The sequence below is a fragment of the Jaculus jaculus genome, chromosome 2 (assembly GCF_020740685.1).
Source record: "Jaculus jaculus isolate mJacJac1 chromosome 2, mJacJac1.mat.Y.cur, whole genome shotgun sequence".
Lineage (NCBI taxonomy): Eukaryota > Metazoa > Chordata > Mammalia > Rodentia > Dipodidae > Jaculus > Jaculus jaculus.
In genome coordinates, this window is record NC_059103.1 from 115,156,493 (window position 1) to 115,171,355 (window position 14,863).

General features: G+C 42.2%; 1 protein-coding gene across 1 annotated transcript in view; it reads right to left on the reverse strand.

Annotated features, from left to right (window-relative positions):
• Gpat3 (glycerol-3-phosphate acyltransferase 3) overlaps positions 1-14,863 on the reverse strand; it is a 75,971-nt gene that overhangs the window by 23,927 nt on the left and 37,181 nt on the right. Inside the window, exon 4 of the mRNA XM_004653489.2 lies at positions 219-489. Coding sequence (XP_004653546.2) covers positions 219-489 — 271 coding nt within the window. The remainder of the gene's footprint in view (positions 1-218; positions 490-14,863) is intronic.

The following is a 14,863-nucleotide window of genomic DNA, read 5'->3' on the forward strand; positions in this document are numbered from 1 at the left end:
AAGGCCATTCATCACACACGTAATGAAAAGGAAAGCTGGATGGACATGGTGGCGCACGCCTTTAATCCCAGCACTTGGGAGGCAGAAGTAGGAGAACTGCTGTGAGTTCGAGGCCACCCTGAGACCACATAGTGAACTGGTCAGCCTGAGCCAGTGAGACCCTACCTCAAAAAAAAAAAGAAAGAAAGAAAGAGGAAAGCTGAACTGATTGTACTCACCTCAGAGGAAGCAGAACACAATAACGTATTAGGACACCCAGCACCCACACCATAGTGAGCCGCAGACTGATGTACTGGAAGTTGACATTGGTTCTCGTGAGGAGATTCCATGACACCAGCTCCTCTGAGGAGAACCTCTGGGTCACTTCGTCTTCCACGATGGCTTCCAGTCCCTTCTTGGAGAAATAGAACACGTCAGACAGCTCAAAGTCCTTCCCTCGAAGACCAGAGAGCCCCTTTTCCATGGGGGACTCATCTCTTTGGATGATACCTTGAAAGAAAGCATCAGGAAATGAGGGAACATGGCACGCCAGGACAACTGGCCAAAGAAGCAAATCTACCAATACAGAAATCAAGTCTAACAGGTGGCATGAAGATTTCAGAACACCAGCAACTTCTGGAGAAAGAGGGGCAGTCACTGTGTCTCCAGAAAGTGGCTTCCACCCAGTGATTTTAAACTGATGTTGAAGAAATTGCTTTTCTCTGTAACCCTCTTCTTGGCTTCCTTCCCTACACTACCAATGAAAGAACTCACAGAAACCACTTATCCATGAACATAGATCTGAGCTGTGTGAAACAGTTCAGTTTAACCAAAGTTAAAACCCAAACAAAATAGAAAAATATATTTACCATTACGGGTAGAAGTTAATGTTCTTAATATATAGAAGTTATTTAATAAGAGGCTGAGAATATAGTTAGGTGGTAGACCACTTGCCTAGCATGTACAAGGCCCTGAAATCAATCGCTAGTGCCATTAAAAAATATTTAGTGATGGCTGGGGAGATGGCTCAGCAATAAAAGGTGTTTCCTTGCAAAGTCTGATGGCCTCGATTAAATTCCTCAGAACGCACATAAAGCCAGATACACAAAATGGAATATTTAGAGTTAATTTGCAGCAACAAGAGGCCCTAGCATGCACTCTCATTCTCTCGTTCCTCAAATAAATATATAATGCAACTTTATTTAAGGGGCTGAAAAGATGGCTTAGAGGCTAAGGTGCTTGCTTGTAAAGTCAAAGGACCAGGTTCAAATTCCCAAGACCCATGGAGGCCAAATGCACAAGGTAGCATATGCATCTGAAGTTTGTTTTCAGCAGCTGAAGGCCCTGACATGCCCATTCTCTCTCCCTCTCTTTCTTCCTCCCTCCCCCCCTCTTTCACTCTCTCTCTCTCTCTCTCTCTTTCTCTCTCTCTCAATCTTTCTCTCTTTCTCACTCTCAAATAAATAAAAGTAAAATATATATTAAAAGCCTTTAAGGAGCTAAAGAGATGGCTCAGCAGTTAAAGGTACTTGCTTGCAAAACGTGATGGTCTGGGGTTCTATTTCCCACTTGCCACAGAAAGCCAGATACAAATGGGGCACATGTGCCTGTAGTTTGTTTACACTAGCAAGAGACCCTGGAATGCTCTTTCTATCTCTCTTTGCAAATAAATAAATTAAAATATTGTTTTAAAAATCAAAACAGGGCTGGAGAGATGGCTCAATAGTTAAGGCACTTGCCTGCAAAGCCAAAGGACACAGGTTCATTTAATTTCCCAGAACCAATGTAAAGCCAGATGCACAGTGGCACATGCATCTGGAGTTTGTTTATAGCAGCTAGAGGTCCTGACATGCCATTCTTCTCCCACCCTCCCTCCCTGCTTCCCTCCCTCCCTCCCTCTCCCTCTCTCCCTCTCCCTCTCTCTCTCTCTCTCTCTCTCTCTCTCTCTCTCTCCTTGGAAATAAATAAATAAAAATAATAAAATGTGGTGGCACACCCCTTTAATTCTAGCACTTGGGAGGCAGAAGTAGAAAGATCACTGTGAGCTAGAAGCCAGCCTGGGTCTACAGAGTGACTTCCAGGTCAGTCTGGGCTAGAGCTGAGACCCTGCCTCAAATAAATAAGTAAAACACTTAATAACAAAAACAAACAAACAATAAATAAAACATTTAATAAGAAAAGCATCAGGCTTTTGGGCTGGGCATGGTGGTGCACACTTTTAATCCCAGCACTAGAGAGTTCATGAGTTCGAGGCTAGTCTGGAATAGAGTGAGTCTACCTTGAAAAAAGGGGGGGGGGGAGGAAAGGAAATGAGAAGACAAAAGAAAACAAAAACACAGTCTCCTGCAGACAATTAAACATAGCATAACTGGATTGACAGAAGCAACATTGTTGGTAAATGCACCAAAACATTCACAAGTAATCAAGGAAATGTGAACTCGATAACAATTGGCTTATCAATATTATCAAATCAACAACACTTCTGTTTCATAGAGTTAAGGCTTTAGTTCAATGTAGAGAGTTTGTCTAGCTAGCATTCATGAAGCTCCAGGTCCATTCCTCAGCACTGAATCAATGCAGCAAGGTGGCCCACACCTGTAATCCCAGCACTTGGCAGGTGGATAAGGAGGATCAGAAGTTCAAGGTCATCCTCAGCTACAAAGAGGTCAAGCCAACCTGGTTTGATAATAGAAATGACCTAAGTGTTCTTACATGCCACTTGAGTAATTGTGAAACTGCTGGCAGTGGATTTAAAAATTCATTCATTATGAAAAGTCTTAAATTAGTTTCCTAATTATCAATAATAATTCCAGACTGGGGAGATGGCTCAGTGGTTAAAGGCACTTGCTTGCAAGTCTGCAAGCCCAGGTTCGATTTCCCCGTACCCACATAGACAGGATGTCCAAAGTAACAATTCAAGAAATGGAAGGAAGAATATTCATTATAGCATTGTCCAAACAATGATATATAATACATCTATTAATAAGACTCCAGGGCTGGAGAGATGGCTTAGCAGTTAAGATGCTTGCCTCCAAAGCCTAAGGACCCAGATTCAGTTCCCCAGGACCCATGTAAGCCAGATACACAAGGTGGCACATGTACCTGGAGTTTGAATGCTAGAGATGGCTAGAGGTCCTGTTGTGTCCATTCTCTATTTGCAACCCCTCTGAAATAAATTTTTTTTTTAAATAAGACTCCAATGTTAAATGGGAAAGGGTGGAATCCTAAAGTGTAGTCTTCTGCTATGAAAGATATATAGAGATAGATAGATATTTATATATCTCTATATATGAAAACTGTCAAGGAAACCCTTAAGAGGTTAACTTTGGACAGTGGCATTCGATTTTCTTCTCCATAGTGATATTGTATTTTTCATAAAGAAAATAATTCACCCCAGCCTGGTGGTGCATGCCTTTGATCCCAGCACTCAGGAGGCAAAGGTAGCTGGGCGTGGTGGCGCACACCTTTAATCCCAGCACTCGGGAGGCAGAGGTAGGAGGATTGCCATGAGTTCAAGGTCACCCTGAGATGACAGAGTTAATTCCAGGTCAGCCTGGACCAGAGTGAGACCCTATCTTGAAAAACCAAAAAAAAAAAAAAAAAAAAAAGAAAAGAAAAGAAAAGGAGGCAAAGGTAGGAGGATCTCCATGAGTTTGAGGCCACCCTGAGAATACTTAGTGAATTCCAGGTCAACCTGAACTAGAGTGAGACCCTGCCTTGATAAACAACAACAACAATAATAATAATCCTTTAAAGACTGTCAAAGGAACATAATATTTTTTAGGTTGAAAAATGGTTACTGCAACAGGTGCAATAGTGGCACATCTGTTATGGGGGAAACCAACTGCCCTCTAACTGGACTGGAAGCCCGCTCCATGGGAGGGAATACATCCCTGATACTGAAAACTTACAATAGGGGTAGCCATGAGCCCTAGGGGTGTAACATCTGCTGCTGTCTGACTAAATGTATAGACTATGTTCACCAATCTGCCTAGTAAGCACTTATCTTAATGTTCATACCCATATATTAATGCCACTCTCAGTTTTGGTTAGAGAACCTTCTCTTTTCAAATGGCAGTGACTGGTATGACTCAGAAGGCATCATGATGGTGAGAAGAAGTGACAGAGGAGTGCTCAGCACTGCAATATCTCTATCACACCTTCCAAGGCTCAGTGTCTAATGCGGAGGAGGTAGAGGAAAGAATGTAAGAGACAAAGGAAGGGTAAGGCTCCTTACAATGTGCTCCTTCAGACCCAAAATGGCCTAGATATCCATGACCTCACAGTGCCTGACACTACCCTCACAAGACCATCATAAAAGGAGGAAAAGATAATGATATCAAAATAAAAGAGAGACTGATTGAGATGGGGAGGGGATATGATAGAGAATGGAATTTCAAAGGGGAAAGTGGGGGGAGGGAGGGAATTACCATGGGATATTGTTTATAAGCATGTTAGTTGTTAATTATAAAAAAAATTTCAAAAGGAAAATGATTACTGGCTCCCAGTACTAACTATTCAATGTAAAATAGATAAATATATCCTCAAATAGCAAAGAGTAGGGCTGAAGAGATGGCTTAGTGCCTAAAGCACTTGCCTGCAAGGCCCAATGACCAGGTTTTGATTCCCCAGGACCCACATAAAAGCCAGATGCACAAGGTGACACATGCCTCTGAAGTTTGTTTACAGCAGGTACAGTCCCTGACACACCCATTCTATCTGCCTCTTTCTCTCTCTTTCTCTCATTCAAATAAATAAATAAAAATAAAATAGGACTGGGGAAATGGCTTAGCAGTTAAGGCATTTGCCTGCGAAGTCTAAGGACCCAGGTTCGATTCCCCAGGACCCACATAAGCCAGATGCAAAAGGTAGCACATATGTCTGGAGCTTGTATGCAGTGGCTGGAGGCCCTGGAATGCCCATTTTCTCATTCTCTCTGCCTCTTTCTCCCTCTCTCTCTCTGAAATAAATATTTTTTAAATAAAAAATAAAATATTTTTTAAAATAATGAAGAGTAGCTCTTAACCCAGTATGACTATTCATTTGTTCCTTTAGGTGTGTCACAAAGGAATTCACTTTCTACATTAGGCTACAAAAAAAAAAAAAAAATCTTACACTGAACATGGAAATGTTAAATCAATGAAAGAAGATTCCTTTTAATTTTCTCTTTCCAGTTTACAAAAAAGAAAAATCAGCCATCTCTCCAGCCCACAAGTAGGAACATTTAGTTTCCTTACATAGCTAACAGCTGTGATTTCAGGAATCATTGGTGGTAGTGGTATGTATGTGTGTGCGGGGGGAAGGGGGACTCGTTTTGCCCCACATGCAAAGTTAATATGTAATTCCTTAATTAAAATAACATTTTTTCTTGAGGTAGGGTCTTGCACTAGCCCAGGCTGACCTGGAATTCACTATGTAGTCTCAGAGTAGCCTCAAACTCACAGTGATCCTCCTACCTCTGGCTCCTGACTGCTGGGATTAAAGGCATGAACCACCACTCCAGGCCAGAACAATAACAGTTTAAATTATTTAAAAAGAAAGAACAAAAGAAGGAAGGAAGGAAGGAAGGAAGGAAGGAAGGAAGGAAGGAAGGAAGGAAGGAAGGAAGGAAGGGAAAAGGAGAGAAGAGAAGAGAAGAGAAGAGAAGAGAAGAGAAGAGAAGAGAAAAGAAAAGAAAAGAAAAGAAAAGAAAAGAAAAGAAAAGAAAAGAAAAGAAAAGAAAAGAAAAGAAAAGAAAAGAAAAGAAAAGAAAAGAAAAGGAAAGGAAAGGAAAGGAAAGAAAAGACAAGAAACCGGGCTGGAGAGATGGCTTAGCCATTAAGGCACTTGCCTGCGAAGCCTAAGGACCCACATTCAACTCTCCAGATCCCACGTAGGTACAAAGGTGAGGCAAACGCAAGGTCACACATGCCCACTAAGTGGCAGAAACATGTGGATTTCAACTTCAGTGGCTAAGGCCCTGGCATGCCAATTCTTTCTCCTCCTCTCTCTGTCTCTCTCACTCTGTCTAAAGTTAAAAAATTTTTTTAATAATTACAACAATAAAGTAAGGTCTGGAATGCTCATTAGATTATCTTTCTGAGAAAATTCAAACCTTTCTTGCCTTTCTAGGATAGTGTCCTTATTGAATTACCTGCCCTCTAACACTATACGCATTGCAGAACCACTCAGCCAATCACTGGCCAATACTTAACAGTGCAACAATTTCATTATTTAGCAACATATGGATGTTTTAATGTCTACAGGGAGAAGAAAGTCCAAGTTGCTCAATAAATCTCTGGATGAAATACACTAGGGATAATGGACAGACCTAAAAAGGATCTTTTTCAAAAGGTCTAGAAATGAGGATGCAGCATTAAATTGGTTCATAATATGTAACCGAGCCAAGAGAGAAGAGCCTGCAAACAGAACACAACTCCCCAGCCCCACACAGTCAATGGGAAATATTTCCTTTGCTCTCTGATCCAGTTTATTCTGTGCAACTCGAATAAAATTTAACACAATTTGAGAGTTTTAGTTAAGCATCTTTTTTCAAAAGTTACATGGATAACTGCAATTATGAAACTGGTGGATGAATTTCTAAAATATATTAGGACATTAAAAATTAGGAAAACTAGGCTGGAGAGTTGGCTTAGTGGTTAAGGCATTTGCCTGCAAAGCCAAAGAATCCCGGTTCGACTCTCCAGGACCCAAGTAAACCAGATGCACAAGGGGGCGCACGCATCTGGAGTTCGTTTGCGGTGGCTGGAGGCCCTGGTGCGCCCATTCTTTCTCCCTCACTCCCTCTCCCTCTCTCTCTTAAATAAATAAATAAAATGTATTTTAAAAAAAAATTAGGAAAACTGTTACTTATATAAAGTTTACATACAGACAAAGAGAGAGAGAGAGAATGGACACACCAGGGCCTCCGGCCACTGCAAATGAGTACCCCGTACAAGTACCACTTTGTGCGTGAGTACTGGAGAATGGAGCCTCGGTCCTTAGGTTTTTGCAGACGAGCGCCTTAACTGCTGAGCCATCTCTCAAGCCCAGGAAAAAAAATGTTTTTAATTTAGTTTTTAAAATGGCCAAAGGGGACTGGAAAGATGGCTCGATAGTTAAATATTTTTTTAATTTAGTTTTTAAAATGGCCAAGGAGACTGGAAAGATGGCTCAGCAGTTAAAAGCACTTGCTTGCAAAGTCTGCTGGCTCGGGTTCAATTTCCCATACCCATATATTCAGATATACAAAGTGGTACATGTTTTTAGAGCTTGTTTGCAGCGGCAAGAGGTCCTGAAACATCCATACACTCTCTCTCATAAATAAGTAAAAATATTTTCTAAAAAACAAATTAATAAAAATGGCTAAAGACTCACCAAATTATAAAGAGCACATCTTTATGATTAAACATTTTTAAATGCATTTTATTTATTTTAGAGAGAGTGACAGACAGAGGGAGAGAGTATGGGCATGCCAGGGCCTCCTGCCACTGCAAACAAACTTCAGAAACTAATGCCACTTTGTATATTTTACTTTGCTACCAGGAAGTCCAATGGGGAATCAAACTCTGGGCATTATGCCTTAAAATCAGGCACCTTTAGCCACTAATCTATCTCTCCAGTCCCATGATTAAACATTTTGAAAAGATATGCAGCTTCCCTATAGCCAAAAAAAAAAAAAAAAAAAAAAGTAGGCTAACCACAATAAAATACTATTTCATACCAGTGCATCATTCTGATAAAATCAAGTGCCACGCAAATGAGAAAGAAATAACAATGTCACTAGTACAACCAAGCCAGAAACAATTTTGGCACTATGGATGCACAGGTCTTCCAAGACGGACTTGGCAACTCCACCCCCACGTATGCTTCATGGAAGGTCTTTTTAAATAAAATATCAAATGTACAGAAATGTTACAATTGTCTGGTGTGATGGTGCACATCTTTAACCCCAGCACACAGGAGGCAGATAGAGGGGACTCCGTGAGTTTGAGGCCAGCCTGGGATTACAGAATGAGTGTCAGGTCAGCCTGCACTAGAGTGAGATCCTACCTTGAGAAACACACACACATGTAAAAAACAAAAAAAATAGTACTGAAAATATGTCACTTCCCTCCTGAGACACGTTAACTATTGGGGGTTAGTAACAGATCCAGTTCAACAAAACAAACTGACAGGAAAAATAAGCGCTAGGGCTCAGGAGATGGCTCAATGGAAAAAGCACTTGCCAAACAACTCTGAGTACCTCAGTTCATATCCCCAGACCCATGTGAAAGCCAGAAGCTGTGCTGGGCTTCCACAGTCCCAGTGTGCCTACAGCAGGAAGAGAGGCAGAACCAGGAGAGGCTCCTGGAAGCTCAACAACAGAGCAGTGAAAAATGAGAGACCTTGGGCTGGAGAGATGGCTTAGTGGTTAAGGCATTTGCCTGCAAAGCCAAAGGACTCAGGTTCGATTCCCCAGGACCCACATTAGCCAAGATGCACAAGGGGGTGCACACATCTAGTGTTCGTTTGCAGTGGCTGGAGACCCTAGCGTGCCCATTCTTTCTCTCTGTCAAATAAATAAATAAAATATTGTTTTAAAAAAAATTACAGGTTAGATCCGGGCGTGGTGGTGCACGCCTTTAATCCCAGCACTCGGGAGGCAGAGGTAGGAGGATCGCCGTGAGTTCAAGGCCACCCTGAGACTACAGAGTTGATTCCAGGTCAGCGTGGACCAGAGTGAGACCCTACCTTGAAAAACCAAAAAAAAAAAAAAAAAAGTTCATTGAAAACAAAAATCTTAAGACTGTGTGTGTCTAGTACAAACACACAAATAAACACATACACATATCGGATTAACTAGATGCATTTGTGGGGGAGGGTTCCAAGGTAGGGTCTCACTCTAGCCCAGGCTGAACTGGCACTCACTCTGTAGTCCCAGGCTGGTCTTGAACTCACAGTAATCCTACCTTTGCCTCCCAAGTGTGGAAATTAAAGAAGTGAGCCACCATGCCCAGCACTATACTTTTTATACCAACTTAACTATCACTAAGACAACCAACAAGCCTTTCATATCTGGTATTACTTATGCTAAAGGCAAGTATTAATACTGGTTTCTCAGCACAGACCACATTTCTTATATTGATCCAACACTGATTCTAAGGAAAAGTTCCTCTTATTTCACAAGTGAGCTTAAAAAAGTAAGACCATAAACATTTGAACTTTGCCCTCACATAAACGCTTTGGACAAGCCAACACAGGCCAGGCTTGGATGAAAAGGAAATTAGAACTAGCTGTCCATCTCGTGCAAGAGATTAATTGCATAAGCTGCCCTGTGGCCCTGTGCCCTCAGCAAGGTACTGGTGCATAAATAATGCCTGATAGGAAAGGCTTGTAAAAATGAGGCAGAAGTTAACACCATCTCCAGCATAACTAACTCTGAATTCGATGGGTGAGCTCTTACAATAACTGCCCATTCATAAATTATACTAGGTTTTATGTTCTGCAATCATAAAACAAGATTTCTAAGACAAGCAATTTAAAAAACCAGGCCTATTATAGACCAAAAACAGACATGGTAGCTTATGTGTAAAAACTAGACTCCAGGGCAGGCGCTTGCCTGCAAAGCCAAAGGACCCAGGGTCATTTCCCCAGTACTCACATAAGCCAGCTGCACAAGGGGGCACATGTATATGGAGTTCCTTTGCAGTGGCTACAGGCCCTGGCATGTCAATTCTCTCTCTAGCTCCTCTCTATTTCTCTCTCTGCTTGCATATAAATAAATAATTTTTAAAAATTAAAAAAAGGGGCTGTAGGGATGGCTTAGTGGGTAAGGCATTTGCCTACAAAGCCAAAGAACCCAGGTTTGATTCCCCAGGACCCACGTTAGCTAGATGCCCTAGGGGCACACACATCTGGAGTACGTTTACAGTGGCTGGAGGCCCTGGCGTGCCCATTCTCTCTCTCTTTCTCTTTCTTTCTCTATCTCTCCCTTTTTCTCTGTCAAATAAATAAATAAAAATAAAATATTTTTTTTAAAAAAACTAGAATCTTGGCCTGGAAAGATTGCTTAGCAGTTAAGGATCTTGCCTGCGAAGCCTAAGGACCCAGGTTTGATTCCCCAGTATCCACATAAGCCAGATGCACAAGGTAGCACATACATGCGGAGTTTTGTTTGCAGCGGTTAGAGACCCTAGCATGTTTCTCTCCCTCCCTCCCTCTCCCTCCCTCTCTCTTCCTCTCTCTAATAAATAAGTAAATAAATATTGTTTTGTTTTTTTTAAAAAAGTAGAGTTCAAGGCCACCCTAAGACTACATTCCAGGTCAGCCTGAGCTAGAGTGAGACCCTACCTCGAAAAAACAAAAAAAAAAAAAGTAGACTCAGGCTGGAGAGATGGCTGAGCAGTAAGCACTTGCCAGTTAAGCCTAAGGACCCCAGTTCGAGGCTTGATTCCCCAGGACCCATGTTAACCAGATGTACAAGGGGACGCACATGTCTGGAGTTCGTTTGCAGTGGCTGGAGGCCCTGGTGTGCCCATTCTCTCTCTCTCTCTCCCTCTTTTTCTGTCTGTTGCACTCAAATAAATTAAAAAAAAAAAAAAAAAGTAGACTCAATCTACCAGTGTTCCAAAAGTCAGAAGTCCCTGGTTCCAAACACACTCTAGTGGAAACCTTGTTTGAACTGATCTATTGAGCAAGGGCCCAGCTTAGTCATGAGCCCTTCTCAGGCATGGGCAGCATACAGTAGTAGAGGCATGGCACAGCCATCTGTCCTAACACCATTCCTATGACCGGACTTAAAGTGAAATCTGGGTTGGATTTACACAAGTGCACAATCCATTTCCACAGTGATGAGAAGGAGGGCATCAGAGGAACATTCTGGGGAACAGGAAATGAACTGTTTCATGACCCAGAGAAGAAAGGTGACTACGCTTCACTTTGGAAACCACATGGTCTTGTGCATTTCTTGCTTCAGACTCCTCTCTGTGCACGCTGTCTTCTGCTCCCTGCCACAATTGCTAAGCAAGTGGATGGGGAGGACTAAAGTGTTCCTTCACAACTGGTAGTAAGGTCCTTTTCCTGACATGAGGAGCTCCTCAGAGGGGCCTAGGGCCTTGGTATTGACACAAGGTCTGGAATCTTCCCTACCATACCAATTTCCTTTCCAGCTCAAAAACATGAGCCATGCATGGTGGCAAATGCCTTTAATCCCAGTACTTGGGAGGCAGAAGTAGGAGGATCGCCGTGAGTTCAAGGCCACCCTGAGACTACACAGTGAATTCCAGGTCAGCTTGGGCTAGAGTAAGACCGTACCTCGAAAAAGAAAAAAAAAAAAAAATACATGGTTGGCCTAGAACAGTTATAATGTTAGGATTGGGGAAGTAAAATGGAGGAGTTCTGTGGAGATTAAAAACTGGAGATAATCAGACCTGGAGAGATGGCTTAGTGGTTAAGGTGTTTACCTGTGAAGCCAAAGGACCCAGGTTCAATTCCCCAGGATCCATGTAAGACAGATGCACAAGGTGGCAGGTACATGCATCTGGAGTTTGTTTACAGTGGCTGAAGGCTCTGGCATGCCCATTCTCTATCTACCCCTCCCTCCCTCTCTCTCTCTCTCAAATAAATAAATATTTTATAAAATATTTTTTAAAAGGGGGACTAGAGGAATGGCTTAGTGGTTAAGGCATTTGCCTGCAAAGCCAAAGGACCCAGGTTCAATTCCCCAGAACCACGTTAGCCAGATGCACAAGGGGGCACAAGTGTCTGGAGTTCATTTGCAGTAGCTGGAGGACTGGCGCTCTCTAGCACGTGCCCGCATGCACCCCCCCCCTCAAATAAATAAATAAATAAATAAATAAAAGTGACTTTTTAAAAAAAATTCAAAACGAGATAATCAATATCCTACAGCCAAAGAGAATGCAGAGCCTTGGTCAATGGCTCAGGTGAAAGAGAATGCAGAGCCAAGCCAGGATCTGACAGCGGCTCCCAAATAATTCCTCTCATCACAAAGCTCCAAGTTCTACTTCATTCCAATACCTGCTGGGGTTTTTGTTTGTTTGGTTGGCTTTGGGGAAGGTACCAGGGGAGGGACAGGATCTCATGTAGCCCAGACTGACCTTGAGCTCACTATGTAGCCAAGGATGACTTTGAACTATTGATCCTCCAGCCTCGGCTTCCCAAGTGCTGTGATTACAGGCATGCTCTACCACACCTAGCTAGTCAGAACTTGCTTTTTGAAAAACCCCAAATATGCAGGATGATTTCCATCAACTTCAAAATATCCCCAGTTCTTACTTGTCAAATAGAAGACCCCTATGGCCCTTCACTCTATTACTTCTACTCATGGAGGAAGAAAGAAAATGTTAATAGATAGGAGAACTTTCCTGTGGCCCACATCTAACATGAATCTGAATACTCACCTATCAGTAGTAACTGACCAGACTTGACCGTTTGTCCCAGGAAACTATAACTTAAGTTCAAGTCATGTCTTACATTACTTAATTTTACTTTTATTGGGAAAGGAATCTTTTATTTTTCAGTGTCTTGCGTTTTGCTTTCTTCTGTTTGTTCCGTTCTTTGGGGGGGGGGATTTTTTTATTTTTTGTTTTTATTTTTATTTCTAGCCCACTCAGTGGTCTTAGGTTAGCCTCAAAATCACAGGAATCCTCCTACCTCTGCCTCCCAAGTGCTGGGATTAAAGGGGTGCACAAACACACCAGGTCTATTTTGTTTTGTTTGTAAATCAGAGTCTCACTCTAGCCCAGGCTGACCTGGAACTCACTGTAAGCCTCTCAAAGTGCAGGGATTAAAGGCATAAACAGGGCTGGAGAGATGGCTCAGCAGTTAAGATGCTTGTTGCCAAGCCTAAGGACCCAGGTTTGATTCTCCAGTACCTACATAAACCAGATGCACAAGGAGGTGCATGCATCTGGAGTTCGTTTGCAATTGCTGGAGGCCCTAGTTCGCCCAGTCTCTCTCTTTCTCTCTCTCCCTCCCTCCCTCTCAAATAAATAATAACAAAATAAAAGCATAAACCACAGTCTTCACTGGAAATCAAGCTTTGGTAGCCCAAAACACATTTCAATTCCTCTTACTTAGGTGGGTCTCTGGGCCTTCCCATACGAAGTCAAGAAAGAAAAAATTAAGTAAATAGATAAATAAATATAGCCTTGCACAATGGTTCATCCAAACTCCCTCAATTCTTTGGTTCATCCTGGTCTGAGTTGTTGAAGTAAACTGTCCCACCCAAGTTAGGAGTCTATAACAGTGTTCAGACACCCTGTCAGTGTCTTTGCTCCTCAAGATTACTCCAAGGCAAAGCGGCCTCCCGGAGCATCTTGCAGGTAAGTCAGCTGAAAAGGGATAACCCCTGACTTGCTGCTGGTTTCAGTATACAGCCCTAGCTGGTCAGGAACTCACTACATATACCAGGCTGGCCTTGAACTTGTGATGATCCTCCTGCTTCTGCCTCACAAGTGCTGAGATTACAGGCACCAACCACCACACCTAACTTCTTGTTAGTATTGCCATTGTTAATATCTCAAACCTCTCTTCTTTTCTTTTTTTCCTTTTTTCTTCCTCCTTTTCTATTACTCAAAGCTCACAGGAAACAGCCTATATTTTTGGTCCCAGGTGATAAGTAATGGAACATACCTACATACATTCATATATACATACATACATACATACATACATATCCAAGCTGCATGTGCTCCTTCTATGGTTCTGAAACTAATTTTGTATTGGTCACTTGGTATTTCTTGCTAAAGCATGCCTCCAAATTACATAAGCATCTATCTCCCACAAAACCTGGATTTGACCATATCTCTAAGTCACATTATCACTAAAGCAAGAGGTCTGTTCATGATTTTAGAAGGAGAAATACATAAATAAAACATTTCAAAGCCAGGCATGGTAATACACATCTTTAATCCCAGCATTTGGAAAGCAGAGGTAGGAGGATCACTGTGAGTTCAAGGCCAGCCTGAGACTACAGAGTAAATTCCAGGTCAACCTGGGCTAGAGTAAGACCCTACCTCAAAAAAAACCAACAAAAAAAATTACAAATTTTGGGGCTGGAAAGATAGCTCAGTGGTTAACAGTACTTGCTTGCAAAGCCTGATGTCCAAAGTTCACTTCTCCAGTACCCACATAGAGCCAGACACGCAAAGTAGCACATTCATCTGGAGTTTGTTTTCAGTAGCAGGAGGCCCTGCTATGCCCATACACACTCTCTGTGTCTCTCCCTCTCTCTCTCTCTCAAATAAATAAAAATATTTTAAAAAGAAATTACAAATATTATATACAAATAACCATTGGAGCAATGAGAGGCTACTCACATATCTTTCTGCCTAATTACACATATCAGTATATTGCCGAGCCCTGCAGGCATGGTGGCACACGCCTTTTATCCCAGCACTTGGGAGGCAGAGGGAGGAAGATTGTCATGAGTTCAAGGTCAGCCTGGGACTACAGAGTGAGTTCCAGGTCAGCCTGGCCAGAGCAAGACTCTGTCTTGAAGAGCACACCTCAGAATGTAGAAAGACGTCAGCAGGTGAGAGTCGCGAGTTTGGTGCATCAGCAAGGCTGCTTCGGGAGAGCTAGATTCAGATGCACCTTAGTGCAGATCCAGGAAAAGGACAGGGCAAGAAGTCAGCATAGCCGCCGTGATCTTCCCCGTCCAGGAAGCATGCTCAAAGTACTGAGTGTTCCAAGTTCTTCTCAATCATGATGGCTCAATCGAGATTGCCTACTTTCGAAAATGCATTACAGTTATGAAACTGCAGTACTCCCCCTTTTAATGTTGACCCAGTTGGCACATTTAAGAATTATAATCAACTTTTTTTATATAAAAAGGGTAAAGTTTACTTTAAACACATAGATACAGGGAGCAGAAGAGAAAAGCCACATACAAAACAAAATA